Source organism: Athene noctua, chromosome 1 (assembly GCF_965140245.1).
Source record: "Athene noctua chromosome 1, bAthNoc1.hap1.1, whole genome shotgun sequence".
NCBI classification, from domain to species: domain Eukaryota; kingdom Metazoa; phylum Chordata; class Aves; order Strigiformes; family Strigidae; genus Athene; species Athene noctua.
The window spans coordinates 64,064,803-64,082,657 of NC_134037.1; the positions used below are offsets into that span (position 1 = coordinate 64,064,803).

A 17,855-nucleotide genomic window follows, 5' to 3' on the forward strand; every position below is an offset into this window, starting at 1 on the left:
CTGTATTGCAATGGTTTCCTACAGAGCATCTGCTGTGAAATTCCTTTCTTTTGTTCTTATACACTGTAGGGCCTGATTCAATTGCCTACTGCATGTAGTGAAAAATGGACCACTCTTTTCAGTAGGCTATGGGGCATCTTACTGTTATTTACATGCTTTCTGTAGCTGTTTGTTCTTTTTAGTGCTTGTCACTCAGAAAATATGCAGCTGACTATAGAGTGGAATGAATTTTTTAGATGTCACTAAAAGCCTTCAAACCTAATAATAGATTTACATACCCATAATAGAAAAAGGAGACAAAATTATTAGCATTATTTGGCTGCTTGTGAATTTTGTATAGCTTGCTATAATTTTTTCTTTTCTCAAAAACTGTTCATAATAGTGAGATAGAAAATAACTCCCTTACGAATAATACAAAATTTTACCATGCAGCTTGCTGCTGAAGAGAGATTTAATTTAGCAACTCTACAGTTTTAAAATTGGCCTCGTGAAAGCACATAAACATAGTCAAAAAAACCTGAGAACCTCTGCTGACATTTTTTGCTCAGTCTAAGTATGCAAGCATATGTTATGTCTGTAAGCACACCTACTCATTTCTTTGGAAACAAGCAAACAAAAGAGCATGTGGGATCTCAGGACTGTCAGAGAAAAGAATATAAAAGAACAAAACATAAACCATCATAACACCTATTGGTATCTGGAGTTGGAGTACCTGGTGCTGTTCCTGTCCTCCCTCTTCCCCTTCTAACTCCCTTTATGCAATAGGAGTAGAAAAGAGATAAAGCAATGCAAAAAAGGATGTTCAAAATTATGGAGCAGTCCCTTTGCACACGGATCCAACAGTAAAAAATTCCACGTGTTTCAGTGGACACTACTGAGGAATTCAGGATAGTATCTCCCATATCCCGTATCTCCATGCTCAGGGGCATGTTCCTGTGGGCCAGAAAAAATAGTCAAAAAATTATTGGTATAATCTTGCTCTCTCCTCTACTGTTGGCCACTAGCTTAGGCAGACATTTGATCTCACCTGTAGTTGCATCCTTATTCCTTTTTGTATTTAAAAACTGACATAACACCCTATGTTACTCTGTAAATCAGCACCATCTGCTTTGTGTAAAAATTGGACGATAGCCTGTGAAGCAAGTCTTTTCAGAAACAGGCAGCAATTGTTTCAGGATACCCGAGGAACAGTATGGACAGACTCCTCTTTAGAGCTGGTCACAGCCAATTTTCAAACACTTGTTGGCATCACATACCAAATGCAAGACTTTACTAAGGTGTGTGTGCTGGGCCAAATGTTGTGGAAGGTGAGTCACAGAATGGCATGTCTACTTAAACTGGGGATCTGCCCAAGCCAGCTGTTTAAAAAAATTAGAAAATAAGAATACTACCTAAGTGGATGTTGAAGAATATTAATGAAAAATGCGATGATATAGCCTACAATATTTTCTACAGTGCATGTGAAGGCTCTGGTCACTGCTGGTACAAGTCTACTGTAGATGTTCTGGAACAAAAGATCCCATGAGTTAAGACTAGTTTCACAGCTTTCCTGAACCAGCGGTAGGAAAATACATAGATCAAGGGATTGCAGGCAGAATTGAAGTAAGTAAACCAAATCAGGATGTCAAACAGAACTGGGGGGGTAATGAAATCTAGAAGACTGTCTACCGTGGTGTCAATAGTAAAGGGCAACCAACACAGGAGGTAGACTCCTACAGCTAGCCCAAGAGTCTTTGCTGCTTTTCTTTCACTCTTGGATGCTCCTACATGTAGCTGAGACCGGATACTCTTACTCACATTGTTTATCAGCCTGGCTTGCTTGCTAGCCACAGTAAATATTTTAACATATAAAACTATCATTACAAGGCAAGGGAAGAAGAATACTGGAAAGTTCAGGCATCCCCAGATCTTGTTGAACACCAGCTGACAGCTACCAACACAGGGCATGTCTTGCAAGAAATGACCAAGTCCTGCATTCACTCTAGTGTATAGGAAGACAGAGGTATAAGCCATAGGCACGGCCCACCCCACACCAATATAAATGCAGGTGACTCTTATGGTGAACTTGGTGGGGTAGACCAAAGGGTCACAGATGGCACAGTGCCGATCAATGGAAATAAAACACAGATGAAATATGGAGGTCAAGCAAAAGAGTGTGTCCAGAAAGGTGTGCAGCCTACAGAAGTCATCTCCAAAATACCAGCAGCGCTCTACGGACCGGATGGTGCTGAAGGGCAGCACGGTCAGCCCCAGGAGGAGGTCAGCAACAGCGAGGGAGAGGAGTAGGAAGTTGGTGGGGGTATGCAGCGTTTTGAAATGGGAAATAATGATGACAACAAGCAGGTTCCCCAGCACCGTTATCAGTGTGCCCAAGGCACAGGCCAAATAAATGGCCAGCTGGACCCCAAAGGGGTGTAAGGTCCTGTAGCATGAGCCATTCACCTCGTAGCACAAGGTGACAAGCATCCCCTCCTCAACACTGGGGACCAGGTCTGAGCTCATGCTAGTCATCCCAGGTCCTACTGCCTCCTTTGGCTCTGCCACAAACCTGGAAAAGGATTCACCTTCTGGCAGAGATGCCAAATGAGTAACCTGGAAAAAAAAAGAATAAAAAAGCATCTTAGAAGGACAGATGTCTTTTAATCAAGTACTTTATTAAAGCCATCAGAGAGTTTCCATATTTCAAAAAAAAAAAAAAAGGAGCCTGATTTATCTGTTTTATATCTCTGTTGAAATAAAGTATCTCCAGATCAGTGTATTCAATTTTTGTGGCATCATTTTTTATATTATATTTTGGTTTTCTTTCAGCCAATACCACGAGTAGTGCAGGAAATGCAGCAAATCCAGAGGTATGTGGGCAAGCAATCAGTAAAGAGAAGGTCTGCCTTAGAAGGAAAACCAGTGCTAAGTAACAGCCATTGAAAGCCAAAGATCCTTAAGGGTTTTGAAAGCTGACTCTAGTGTAATGGTACACTGGTTCTTGTGAATTTCCCTGGAAATGAAGTTCCAATTTAGTTATGATTCTTTTTATTAAGTAGAAGCTGCAAAGTGATTATTCTAAAACAAGTAATATCTGATTGCAAAGGAAAACCCCTCCAGGCAAGTTGCTCATTTTCTAGTGTTCTGGCTATAGGGATACCCATTGTCTTGACATAAATAGCAAGGCAAGTAGAAATATTGTTATATGCCCAAAATATTGTCCCTACTTTTTACTTATGAAATTTGAACTGTAGGAAATATACAATATTAATGGATTATTCCGGTAGTCTTTTTAATAAATCAGATAACTGGATGGTAAGATTTTTAACAGTAGGCCAACTACAGTTAAATATATGACATTTTTCTATGTGTATTTTTGTTCTTGAATGACTGGTATAATAGCTGGAAATTATTCCCACCTTTCCCATCCTTCCCAGCAGCAAGAAAACATAATAGCAAATCTCTCTTAATTGTATTTCCATAAACATTTAAATCAGGAATACTTACGGTAAAATATCTCTTTTCATCGAAAGGGAACTGTACTGCAGTGCACTGAAATCCTTTTCTAAGTACATGTCTACTGCCTGGGCGTAAAGCGTGAGATGATATATGAACCAGATGGAGAGAGTCCCTCTAGGTGACTAATATACCTTAGGGGTATAGAGAGACTGTTGTGTATTTCACAAAAATTGCTGTTTTCTAAGAGGAAGTTTAAATGCACACATGCTCAGCTGCTGTAGAATCTCTGAAGATTTATATCAGAGTTTGCTGTGAATTTTCCTTCTTCGGGTGTTCCTGCTAGAAGATGCAGCTAATGCCAGCTCATGCTGGGGCATCAGTGACCCGAGGCCCATGGAGGCCTCCCTTGACTGCTCCTGAGTCTCAGTCTCCCCAAAACCACCTCTTTCACTCCAGAAGGAGGTCCCGTAGCAGCCCCCATTTCTACCCCACAGTATAAGCTGGCAGAAGAGGTGGGTTCAGCAGCCTTCACTCCTGGATGATTCTGTGATAGTTGATGCAGTGGAACAGTCTGTTTTAACGTGGACATTACAGAGCCAAATATCTCTCGAGGAAGTCCTGGACTTTTCATTCTAGGCAGAATACAGGGTTTTGAAACAAGCTTCTCACTTCTGACAGCTTTTGCAGTGATCAGATTCTCTACGCTCATCTCCTGCTCAGTCAGGACAAGATCATACCAGCTCCTTAAGGGACTCCAATGGTATATCTCTCAGAGCTCATCTTCTTCCCTGCTCTGCAATTCGTTTTTTACAAGCTCTCCAGTATGACTGCCGTTTTTCTTCTTCCCTACTTTGAGATTCTTTGGTTAAGAAGTTGCCAGCTGCCCAGCTCCCCAGCTCTCCTCCCCTCCCTCTTGATGTTTTTGAGGCACTCTGACGCCAGCAGAAACACTGTTAGAATAAGGCTGAGGCAATTTTTTAAACTGAATTTTTAATACAAGAAGGAGCTAAAGTCATCATCAGTCTCCATATTGTTCTGTTTTATGTCAGGACATGAGTAGCAGCTATTACGATAGGGATTTAAAAACTCCTACAAGAGCAAGATATTTTTATTTTCTTCAGTTTTGCTTCAGCAACAATTTAAGGCAGCATTTAATCACTATTTAAAATCCCAGTGCAAAAAGGTATAAATTGGGCATAGTTCTCTGAAACGCTGCTTAGCTGCAGACTTACCATAAAATTTCAAAGAGACTTGCTTCTCCTTTTCCTATTTCCACATTTTAATATGTGATCATTTATATTAAGGTTGTCAGAGGCTTTTGGATAGCTCTTGATATTAACAGCAGGTTTTTTTGTCCTTGGTGCTCTGACATTTTCCTGTATTTTATATGCAATAAAGAGTAATTCTCATCTAAGTACTTTGTCATTCAAATTCCAAGTAAAATCATGTCAAAATACTTACCCTGTCTAGCTAGCTAGCTATCATGATGCTTCTGAAGTGATTATCACTAGCCCTAAAGGTAACAACATGAAACAGAACCATCTCAGCTCACCCTTTCAGCACACATTACTTGTTAAAATCGCTTTGCATTTTTCCCCTCTTCTCCTCTGGTCACGGGAAAAGACATCAGTTCATGGTTAAGAGAAGGCTCAAATAGTGACAATGTAGGTCTTTATACTTTGGAACAAGAAGACCTTTTTAACATGTATCAACTTTGAAAGTAAGAATGCTATCATAAAATGAAAAATGCCAATCATTCCCAAGATGTTCCTTCTCTTTACCCTTCTGTCTTCAGACAAAATTGCCGGATATAATCTCAAACTGAATTTTTATTGAATGTACTATGTGACCTAGTATTCAACAGGAAAACACAAAAAAATAGAAGGAAAAGTGTATCTGCTATGATTTGATCTCCTGCAGTGAAAACATGCATAGTCAATGACTTCTTTTATTGAAACTGCTGCACATATCCTCTAAGATCTAAATTCCTCTAAATAAACTCTGAGTCTGAGTTCCTTAAAATAGAACAAGACAATTTCAAAGCATTACAGACTTTCTAAGAGGGCCCTCATCTGTGCCCCTTTGCCATGAAAATTTTCCTCATATCTTCCAAAAGAGTCAGTCTGAGATCCCTAAATAGAATATAATAGTATGAGAAGGCTATGGGCTTACTAAGATGACCTACCTTGAGTTAGTGAACCTAAACCTCAAATCTCCCATCTTGTGTGTTACAGCCATATAGCCTATGTATAGTGCAGCCTTTTGCTCTCCCTTGTAGTTGTGAGCAATAATAATCTCTGAAAAAGTCAGCATATCATATATGAGTGTTTTATCATTACTGCAGAGTAGTGGAAATGTTTGTAGTGAAAATACTCATTCAGTCCAGCTTAAAATTCTGCTAGGTGTAGCACACGCTACCTCTGTGCAGACAGGGGGTCTCCATAGGGTGTGGTATTTATTTTTTCTTCTTATTTCTTACATAAAAGGCAGCATTTGGCCTTCAGTTTTGTAACTATGGAAAATTCTTGTCCTCAAGAAATTGTTCCACCTGCTGGATCCCATTTTTATGTAATTTTTGCTTTTATGTTTTCCTGCACTTGGTTACACTCGTCTGTGTTCTGTCCATTCAAGTGCTCACAATGGACACACCTATATGAGCCGTTTTAGAAGCAGTACCTTTGTACGTTAACTGTGGCAGCTTAAACTGTGCTAAAAGTGGAAGCAAAGATGAAAACTCACTGGTGTTGTCCCCATCTGTGTCCAAATTAGTCAGATGAAGGATTAAAGCTGAGGAATCGTAGATTAGAGAGGGAGTAAAAAAAGGATATTTTAGTTCAGGAAGTTAATAAAAAGAATTACTAAATTCAAGTATTTTATCTGTTATCTTTGAAATTAATAACTTTTTTTTTTTTTTTTCAGTCTAGGATTGCCTTAACCCAAAATAAAATGTTTTTCTTTCAGTTTATTGATCTTGGTATCCTTTTATTGTCTTCTTCCCATTTATATCAAATTTGAAATTATTAATATCATAATAAAGTGAAAAAAACACTAGTTCATCATCTTCAAAACATTCCCTTTCATCATTTTTCTTCTGTCCAAATCATTTTTCTGAATGTGACTCCAAAGTGCAGTTTTCCATGAATTCAGTGTTTAGTGATGCAGCAGAGGAATTGCAAAAGATACAACAGAAAAAGTCAAAATACACACAGAAAAAAGTTGAGTGTGACATATTCTGGTTCAAGAGTTCTTTGCAGAAGAATTCATTAATAACAGGTGTTAAAGATAATCCCAAGACTGCAAAAGAGGGCTGCAGGTACAGCCAATACAGGCCTTCCCCAGAGCTTCCGATTCCCTTTGCTGTTGTTTGCAGTGAACAAAACACATGTCAGCTGGGAATAATCTAACCAAAACAAGCACTATGTTAATAGGGCCTGTTAAGTCACATTTCAGAAGAAACATTAGAAACTTAAGATATTTTAAGCTGGTAAAAAAAGGAAGGGAGAGGGAGAAGAATGGTGGTGTAGTTCACAGCACTGGCAGAACAAAATAAATGAAGATTTAATACAAGCCACCAAGTAGTCCATCTTGTGAAAAGCATCAGGTGGCCTTCAACCATCTGGATATGGCCCATGCTAAGCTGCCTTTTTATACTGGGCAATATTTTAGTGGCAGAAAGTGGGCAGAGGTGGCTGAACTCTCCTGGACAAGGAGCAGGAGAGCACATGGCAGGTTACATGGCTGGTTCAAGGCACCTGCACAGCATTGACCTGTAGCCAGACCGTGGATCCCAGGCTGGGTAGATATCACTTACTCCCTGCAATTTCCACGAAATGAAGCAGAAATGGACAATATAATTGCTTACAACTTCTTCCTTGCTCGGCTGGTGTGGGGCCTGAGAGACTAGAGGGGATGTTCTGGTTCAGGGCTGCTCTATAGGCACATTTTCTTCCTGTCTGTCTAGGCAATGTGGCACTGCTGGTAGTGTCACGTGAATGAGATACTAAGTCCTGCTAAATTGTCACAGTGAGGAATAAAGATCACTTTTTTGCCTGTAATAATATTAGAAAAGCCAGATGTGCTGGAGTGTCCTGCTTCTCCAAATAGGAGCACACTTTTGTACTCATACAAGAGAGCAGCTGCATGGCACCACCCAAACATCACTTTGGCATCCTGACTCTGGGAAAGGGGTACAGTGCAGTAATCACTGGGAAGATACAACTGAAGTTTTGCCCATGCAACCTTGACAAATACGATGGGGTTTTTAAAATGTATATATTATTTAAAAATCTAAACTTTAATTTATCTCGGAGAATGTACCCACCTTCACAGATTACTATTTTGATGATAGCTTATTTTTATAATCAGTGCAGGGCAGAACATGGAGAGAGAGGCAGTTTTCAGAGGCTAGACCATCAAACCCTAAATCAACCCACATTTAAAATGTTTTTCAGTTACAGAATGAAAAATTACATTTATAAAGATCATGTTTATAAAATCAGGCTGAGGTTGGTTTACCAGTGCTTGTAAGAGTGTCTGGAGCCATGTAAATAGATAAAGACAATGGAGTGTTTTCAGCTGGAAAAAAATATTTTGGCTCTGTTCTGCTCCCCTGGTTTGTTCAAAAAGTTTGGCTAATAGATCAGAATGACTAGGGTGCTAATTTTCAGACAATGATATCTAAATAATTACATCATGCGGCTTAAACTTGAGAGTTCACACTGGCCCTTGGACCCAATGGATCTTCAGCATCTTGGCCACGTAAATTGCGTCTCTGCACACACAGCAGAGAATCTGGTTAATGTATCTTGTATAGGTTGTCAGCGTGCTGGGTCATTTCCTAGCATCCAGACACAACATTTCCTAGGATACTGTATTATCCTGCTGAATGTAAGTTCACTCATAGGTTATTTATTATTGTAATTGACAGTATATACAAATACTGTAAAGATAAAAGAACCCACATAAATATTTGCGAAGTTTTCTGCAAGTAATTCCAGGAGTTGCTAATTCATTTATAAAGAGTGTGACTAGTTCACCAAGTCTTTACAGGAAGGCAGCAGAGTACCCTGAAAGCAGAGGAGTCTGAATACTGCACCTGCAATGACCATTTTCAAAGGTTTTTTGAAATGAAGGGTAAAACAAACCATAAATGATTGGGCTGCACACAGAGCTGAAATGATCCAGCCAGAAGGTGGCATTGCACAAGTCCCTAGCTGCTGAGAAGTTAATAAAAAGATCAACTATTTCTAGAAAAGCAGTCAACACCACCATCAAAACCAACCAACCAACCAACCAAAACCCCCTCAAATTTCCATGATTACACATGGTGTTTCCGTTACATTGTTCTGTTTTCTGAAGGAATGCTGATTCTTACAACTGATTGTGACACACAGAGAATTTTAGTATTTTTCTGGAATGTTTTCTTGCTACAGAAAATATGTGGACTTGTATCTCTATCATCACTGTGTCTGGAAAAGGTGAAGGAAAGGGAGAAGCCACCACTCCTCAGCATTTTTTACGTATGAGAGAAACACAGAAACTGCTACAGGCACTAGGTGCCAAATATTCCCCAGTAATGTCAGGATTTAACCCTGAGAAAACCATGCTAAAGGCAAACAAGAATAAAATTGACTAGCTATCTAAGCAAATTACTTCTATCATAGGAATTGTTATTTGGTGATGTAATGCAGTGTGTCAAAGGTGGTATAATTACAGTCAAGAAAAATAAATCAGACAAAAAGGACAGGTGCTATACACAACTGCCTTGCAAGATGTGTAGAGTTTTCAGGAGAGAACACCAAGGTACCAGCATGATTTGATGGAGCTGGCTGTGCTGTGGCGCATAACGTGACACTGAGAAAAAGTCAGTTTTGACCATGGAACAGACCAGAAACTTGATAGGAGAGTGGACTGCTGGAGATGATGGATGGGAGCACAGACGTATTTCCCCCCATTTTTGGACAGGACGGTTCACTCAGTTGCATGTAACGTAGCACAGGGGCAAAACCTATGCCTTGTATTTGCAGGGTCTAAAATCTTAACAAAATCAAAGCAACACTACACCATCTGTGAGCTCCAGAGGCTGGATGAAGTAATGATTTAGCAGCATGAAGTGTTCACCGAAGTAGTGCAACACTGCTAGTCCAGGGGAAGAAAACCAGATAGAACATATTTGCTTAAACATCTATAGAGGAAAGTTCATCAAGGTGTTCTTGAGCACATAATCCCTTCTTTGGGTCAAATCTTGCCTCTCCTTATTAATTTAAAACTTCTCTTTATATCTTCAGAAGTATCTTTGAACCAGCACGATTACAGTGTGACATCAACTCTAGAGACAAATGTGACAGTCGCAAGTGCTGTGACTGCCACTTCTGTCACGCTTCATCTGAGCTGAAGGCTGAGGGGACAAAATCTGGCCCTTAGCTCCACTGATATCAGCTCTACCTGCAGTGTCAGCATACTTGGGTCATGTGCAGGCTTTGAAATGGAAGTGTCTGAGGGCAGGATCCCAAGTGCAGGAAGCAGCTCAGTTGTCCCCAGCTGCCTAGTATGAAAATGTTGATGTGGGCTGGAGGCACAGGCCACCTCCTCTGCTCCCGGCTGGCTTGCCTGTGAGCTGCTGCACCTACAGCCTCTGTTTGCAGGCACGGAGCAAGAGAAGACTGCTCCTCATCAGAGGCAAACAACTATTTGCCTGTTTTCCTCTCCCCTCCTGCCTCAGAAGGCTCCCTTCCCCTGTCTTTCCATCTTGCTCCTGTCTATACCCCAGAGCACTACCAGATCCTTTCTCTTATTAAAATCCAAATCTGCTTTGAATTTTCTCAATCCTGCATTTTGCTGAAAATGTGTAATTAAAAATACACTGAAAACACTCTTTACAAGAAAACTGTAATGTTCTTGGTTTATATATAGCTAAAAAGACTCACAGCTCTCTCTTGAGAAACTGCACATCCTTTCCTATGTCAGTTTTCTCTGTAATGCTTCATGAATGCTTTGTTGCAGCTGCAGCCATGACACGCAACTGATCCAGTGGGAAGATGATTTGATTAGGTTATGTAAATAGAAGAATAAATAAGTAATTTTAATATATTACAGTTATAGCTGTATATGCCCTTTTGTTAGGAGTTTCTTGGAACAGTCACTTTTATTTACTTAGTTTTCACTAAAGCTGATTAAAATGTGGATTTTTTTTGTCAAAAAAACTTTAAAACTGAAAATCGGATACTGACTATTGAGCATTAATTTACCTGAATTTAGCTGACTTCTTTGGCATATTTTAATTTTGAATAGAAAAAATAATGCCTGTAAACCAAAATCTTTAATTTAAATCTTGAAGAATTTATTTTGGAAATGCTATTGCAGTGTCTCCAGAGAATTGTCATTTGAATATTTTATGTTACTTTCACTTTCTTCATCTCCAGAACATGGCTGCCTTCAGAACCGTAGTTGTATCAGTGACTTCATGCTAAATACTTGTTAAGTGCTCTGCAGTATTAAGGTATAAAATAAAAATCAGCACAAATCTTGCAAAAATAAATCAATATATTTCTCAATAAGTTTTCAGCTGGTGTTTTTGCAACCCAAGGATTTAACTGGTTTTTTTACCCCTGCCTTAATAGATGCTGACGTTTTTCCTTAAAGCTGCCTTTGCCTGTGGACTCCACAAGGGGGTATCTAATAGTTTAGGCTGTGACAGAAAAGATTAAACAAAAAATAGTTAATTTAACTGTTCCGACTGCAAGCTGGCCCTGCAGATAATACCTTCTAGTTGCTGAGTTGCAAGCCATTTAAGAATAAAAACATAGCAATTGTGTGAATAAAGATCACCGGCCTTGAAGACAGCTCTGAATGTTGCTGTTAGAGGCATTGCAAGAGGGATAGTGAGTGTGGATTACCTGGCTGGGATCCTCTTAAGTGTGTCTTGCTGTCCTGCATGTTCAAACTAGGATGTAGCAGAGAGGAAGAGGACCATGGGGGTGCTCTCAGACTGAGGTGCCCACCTGGATGTGGGAGCTTGAATTCCCTCCTGAATCCAGGATTGGAATTATATAGTCTAAGAGCAATATTAGCTCTTGCTGGAATGATTCACACTAAAAAAGATACAAGTCCTAACCTTTCTGGCTGCTGCTCTGAAGAGAAGAACACAGTCTGCATTTGATATAGACCAGAATGCATGCTAAAACATTCACTGTGTAGTTTGGAAAAATAGATTAATGGATGAGCATGTGTTTCACTAAAAATAAAACATAGCAACTTACCATGATATTTAAGGAGAGGAAGAAATGAAGATATCTGTAATACTTGCATCTGAACATAAATGGTGTACTCTATTGAATTGAATGGGATGAATATGTTATAGCAAAACCCATAGGCACTCAGGTTCTCCTGTGAACCAGCAGGTGTGGTCCACAAAAAAATATCTGTTACTCTGATGCCCCACATTTTGTGCAAAGAAGTGCTTTGTTTAGCGTCAAGTTTAGCACCAGCATCACGTTTAACAGCAGGTGGAACAGCATGACATGCCACAAAATCTTTCAGGAACCAAACCCCACCATCTGACAGATCTGCAAGACCCCTTGGCTAGAAGAACTACTCAAGAAGATCTAGCTATGGGCTGCAAGTTGGGAAGGAAGACTGACTAAATAGATACTCCTTTAACATCCAAGGGCACACACAGGACACACAGAAGGACATGACAGGCTGAAGCCTCACAGATGTCTCAAAATCATTCCCTGAAAATCTGCGGTGTGGAAGAAATGTTGTCTTTGTAGGAAATGTACTGTATTGGGTTGACTCTGAATGATTTAGGCTTTATGTTAATGAAGTAATTTAATCATTACTTAAAGTGCCTCCAGTTGCATTGTGTCATTTAATTGGACATTTAATACGTACAAAAATTTTCAGACATGCCTAAATGTGGACTTAGAGACTTAACTAGACGTCTAACTAATTTAACACGTTCTTGTGTAACTAACAGGAGGGATTAAAGTGCACTGCAGAATAGTTGAGTACAGTGGCAAATACTGCTGGCAGCAAACACTGTGAAAACACTCTAAGAGGATCTGTAGCTGTCTCCCGGTCTAGTGTTTTTTGTGGCCCCTGATCTGACTCGTGGTTTCACTGCTGGAAGGATGTCAGGGACATTTAGCATTTGTTAGTTTTCAATAAAAAACTCTCATGGGCTAGTCTTAACACAAGGATAGATCTGACGGCATGCAGATTTCTCTGAAGCGTCACTGAGCTGCATGCAGACATGACCTGGCATGGCTGGCTGCAGCATTGCCTCTGCTGTGTCCCCCCATCACTTGGAGCTCCACTCTCCCTGCCAGCACTTGCACAGTGTGGGGTCTCAGTATCACCCCCAAACAGTGTGTATTTCATGTGGCTCAGCTCCAACAGGAGAAGCAGAATGTTCCTGACTGCATCCCAGATGGTGCCCTGGCCAGTAAGGTGTTGTGTGAAATGTATGCAAAGGTTGCCCTATGCTTCACTAGAGCTTCCAGAAAGCTGACCCCAAGGAAGGTACTGCAGGAGCAAAACCAGATTAAGATGAGTCTAGACAAACCTGAGGTGACAGCACAGGCTCTGAAAGTCAGGACTGGGCAGTCTTAAAGAGATGCAGCTCTCCAGAGCTGGGACATTGAACACAAGAAACCTGCTGCTTAGTTTTCTTGCTCTCCTTGAGCATCACTCCCATGGTCCTTCTGTTTAACCCAGAGGTCTCCCTGGACACGTATTGAGCAATGATAGGGGACAATGTATTATCCAGCTACTAGGTGTCTAAAGCCCTTATTGCATCCAGCCCTGCTCTTTTCCCTGCTCTGACTGTTCAACTGGTGGCAACTGTGCAGAGAGAGCATTTGAAACAACTTAAAGGTCTTGGGTTTTATGTTTCTTGTTATGAAAGGTGAGAGACTTATACACCATCCCAGACAAGTCTGTAACCTTCCAGATCCTTGCTGTCTCAAGTGTTTCAGGGTGAGGTGAAATTGAAATTTTCCAGATCCAAATGATAATGTGTCTGTGTTACCACAGATCTATTAAAAAGTTTTCAGCAAAGAAAATGAGCAGTTATCACTGGTACGCCATACTAATATTGGTGCAATAAGCCAAGAACTTAATAAGCATATGGGTGACTTTTTGGTAGTCAGACTTTAATAAGGGTAGAGTATACATTGTATGCATACCATGAAAGGTAAATCAGAGGTACAATTCACAAAAAAACTCCTTCAGTAGCTGCATTCAGTAACAACAACTCAGCCAACTTTATTTTAAGCATGTAACTGACGTGAACTCTGGCAGTGACTCTTACTGACTTCAGAGGGAGCTCAGCATGGCAAGGACTCACTTGGAGGCTCCAGTTCAGTGTGAAAGTGTGGTGGGGTGCATATGGCGTGGGCTGTCAGCAAACATATTTTATAACATCTGGAAGCCTGCCATCTAAAGAAAGAAAGGACAAGCACATACCTGAGTGTGAGCAGTACTCTCATTCCGAAGTACTCCTCCCCAAGTACAAAGCACATGGAGGATAAGGGCTGAAAACCTAATTCTATTGTTTTCAGGGAAAAAGGTCAACTTCAAGCCAAAATTACACTCTTGAGAATAACAGCATACTCTATAATCTGCTAATGACCCAGTCACAAAAGGGTGATAAAAATTGATAAGCCTGCGATGTGTTCAGTTTAGGATATTATTGATTGTGAACGTCTGGAAAGATAACTGCATGCATACAAGGTTAGATGAAATTATAGACTGTATGTAAATACTTTCTGAAATAAAAACAAAACAAAACAAAACCAAACCCAATGTGTTAAGAGATTCTAGAAAGACTTATCTTCTGAAACACTATCAAGGCATTAAGAGTGAACACAAGTGGTAAATAAATATAATATAAAATTAATCTGATTTTATTAAAGAAATATTTGGTGACATAATTCTACAGGATGACTCATAAAATTCATATTGCACATTTCAAGCTTTTACTGAACCATGAATATCCAGTAATCCATAGTTTCTTCTTCATTTCTAGAGCTGCTGTCAGTAGTAGAATCTATTACTGTGACTGATCTTCAGATACAAGTTTTATCATACGAAAATACGGGCTAAATATTTTGCCTTTTAAAATATACTTAAAGGTTCTCCGAAGCCATGGATAGAAAAAGCCATATATTAATGGATTGCAGAGAGAATTTAAATACCCAAGCCAGTTTAGAGCATCAAACAAAGGTAAAGGAGTAGAGAAATTTAAAAATGGATCTATTAAGATTGTGAAAAAACAAGGAAACCAACATATTAAGAAACCCAACATAACTATACTCAAAGTCTTGGCAGCTTTCCTATCTTTATTTTTAGAAAGCTCATCTTTTTTGTCACTTTTACTGTGCCTGTGTACCTGGCTCAACTCACCTGTGTGCCTTTGGGAGACTGTAAAAATTTTAACATAAATCCCTATCATAACACAAGCAGGAGCAAATAGACCGACTATAAATAAAACAGCTCCCCACAGTTTGTTGAACACAATAGGGCACAAGTTCGAGCATTTAACCAGCATTTCATAGTCCTCAATTCCAGAAGCATAAGCTTCCGAGAAAACCACAGCAAAAGCAAAAGCAGTGGGCACTGACCAGCACACTGCTATGATTTGTTTTATGACCGTCACAGTCATGGTGGTGGCGTAATGCAGAGGATGGCAGATTGCATAAAACCGATCCACAGCAATGGAACAAAGATGGAAAATGGAAGCTAAGCAGAGCATCAGATCAAAACTGTAATGAACTTTGCAGAATGTCATCCCAAAATACCAGCAGTTCTCCACAGACCTCATCATGCTGTAGGGCATAACAGCAAAGCCCATCAGGAAATCTGTGACAGCCATGGATAGGATGAGAAAATTGGTTGGAGAATGAAGATGCTTGAAATATGAGATGGAAACGATTATGGCCAGATTCCCTAAGATGGTGAGAATGAAGGCTGCTGTTATGAATAGATACATTATCCCTTGTACTGCTGCTGACCTAAAGCTCTCAGGACAGGATCTATTTCCAAACTCAGAGCAATCAGTCAAATCCCTTGAGATATTTGGAGAAAGCATAATCAATCCTATATTGGACTTTTCTATTGGAGATGCGGTTCCATAGGCAGATTTAATTGTCACAAGCTTCCAAAAGATTCCAAATCCTGAAGTGAGAATACAAGATAAGTCAAGACCATGAACTTAATTACTAAGTGAAATGAAGTAATTAAGAGGCAAACTTTCTTTTGGCTTAAATAAGGACCATTATTTTTCCCATTATTTTTCTGAAATAGTACATGAAATCTGATAACTGGAAGATATCAGAAAATTCATTGCAAATAATATTTAAACAAAGCAGTTGAAAGTAAATTTAATTACATCTTAAATAAATTATTTTATAACATTAATTTTATTTTGTACATTCTATTGTATCTGGAGAATTTTGTAAAATATGGTTCTTGTATTTTATATATATATCACAATTTTAGTAATTTCGAAGTGTTAGAAGAAAAAGACGTATAGACAAAGAAAACCATCAAGTCACTTCAGTCTGTAAATATTACATAGGACTTATTTGTCTCTTCAATCTTAGAATGATCTTTTTTCGATCTTTTTTATCTATATGAGAAATATTATGCGAGCTGACATATCTCAGCTTTCTTGAAGATTTCAGTTAATGAGATATTCACCTAAATTCTCATCTTGAGAGTCACAAATCAGCTGCCAAAACCCCCTTTTCCAAATTAATTACAACGCTAAACTCACCTGCTGTGGTTTATTAGCAATGAACGCATCTGATAGAAATAGGTTGTAAAATTGGTATGATAAGAAATACTCTTTACTTTCTCTACATATATACTTGTTTTCTATGATTATAATCCCACTAACTGAAAGGGAGGGGAGATAAATTGAGTCTTGTCTCCTGTAATAGACTCTGGTCCAGCTGCAGTAGTCGCAAATGAATACACCAGTGAATATTTTCAAGGGGTAAAAAATTCCCTTCATTTATCTGGGGACAACCAGATGCATTTCTTCCACCTCTTTTCCTCATAACTTGTTTTGGACTGAGAGCAAATTTAGAAATAGAAGCAGAAGGAGATACTCTTCTCCACAGTAATTTAACCTACTTAAAAGAAACTTGGGAAGCAGCTTGGTCCACCAGGTAACCCCTTGGAATAAAGAAAATACAGAAACAGAGCATCAAAATATTAAATAGAGTGCTTGGCAGTCATTGTTATTGGCTAATCCTACCTGCATCTCTTTTAATAATACCATCAATAAATTCTTTAAGTTGACATTTTTCTGTTTTGTTATTGTCCTGCAAAACTGCAACTGCATGTCAGTAAAAGGCAAACCTCCTCTGTAAATTGGCTCAGATTAATTAAAGGTGGGAATTTATTTTTCTTTTATGACATTGCATTTACTTCCCAGGAGATTTTGAGTTAAAAATATGTATATAAATCAGGGTTTTACATCAACAGAAGATAAACAAAGCCAAGTGTCTGTATTCCCAAGACCATTATTTTTGTTTGCTCTATTAATTCATTTACCCTCACATATAGAGGAGCTATTTTGGTGACTTAAGGTAGATACAAGTCATACCAAAATGAGGCTTTGAATGGAGAGGCTAAAGGTAAAGGTAAAGGAAAGGCGTTCTGAGCGTTTATCTATTTTAGTGGCCAATACTTTAACATTTTTCAATCATTACCATTTCTAATGAAGCTTAGAAATGAAATATTTAATAACCTTGAAGAAGATTACTACCTTGTAATTTAATGGGCCACAACAGCACTTTCTCTCATGCTGGCTGCATGTGTAGCTTTCGCATAATGTACAGAAAATCTTCCCCACACGTTACAGAAATGGAAAAGAAGTGGTGTTAATTTAGGTCAATCTATCATCTGTTACTGGGAAATCTATTATTTATAAAGAAATAAAAATTAGGAAAGGTAGTATTTCTTTTGTTACAAGAAAAGACCAAATTAATTCACTAATAATGTGAATAAGTGGAGTCCTCTGAGGTCAGAGGTGGGTATTCAGACTTATTGCTGACCCTTATGCAGATGTATTGAAGATGCATTACAAAACCAAGGGTAAATGACTGCTATTCCACAGAGACTGGATCTTTATTGAATGTGATATACAGTATGTCATAAGAACAGGGCAGAAAATAAACACGTTTTTTAAAATTAATTAAGGAAAGAGTAAGAACATTTAAAGGAGTCTACCTTTATGGCAGCTGCTTTAAAGACAAACAGGGAAACTTTCTGTTGGAAATAAAAGGCAAATATCTGGGATTATCTACAACAGAATCATTTGCAAACTCCAAAAATAATAAAATTTTGTCAGGGTGTACAGCAGAGATATTTTATCTTTGAGATCTGTTTAGTATTTTTTGTCTAGT

At 38.9% G+C, this 17,855-nt stretch overlaps 2 protein-coding genes across 2 annotated transcripts; both read right to left on the reverse strand.

Annotated features, from left to right (window-relative positions):
• Positions 1-1,473: 1,473 nt before the first annotated feature.
• Positions 1,474-2,559, reverse strand: LOC141968840 (trace amine-associated receptor 5-like). The gene has a single exon (XM_074924040.1). The coding sequence runs from the start codon at positions 2,509-2,511 to the stop codon at positions 1,474-1,476; it is 1,038 nt and encodes a 345-aa protein (XP_074780141.1). The 5' UTR covers positions 2,512-2,559.
• An 11,881-nt stretch (positions 2,560-14,440) lies between these two features.
• Positions 14,441-15,676, reverse strand: TAAR2 (trace amine associated receptor 2). Its single transcript, XM_074924054.1, has one exon. It carries the CDS (start codon positions 15,527-15,529, stop codon positions 14,492-14,494), a length of 1,038 nt encoding a protein of 345 aa, XP_074780155.1. The 5' UTR covers positions 15,530-15,676; the 3' UTR covers positions 14,441-14,491.
• Between the last annotated feature and the right edge of the window lie 2,179 nt (positions 15,677-17,855).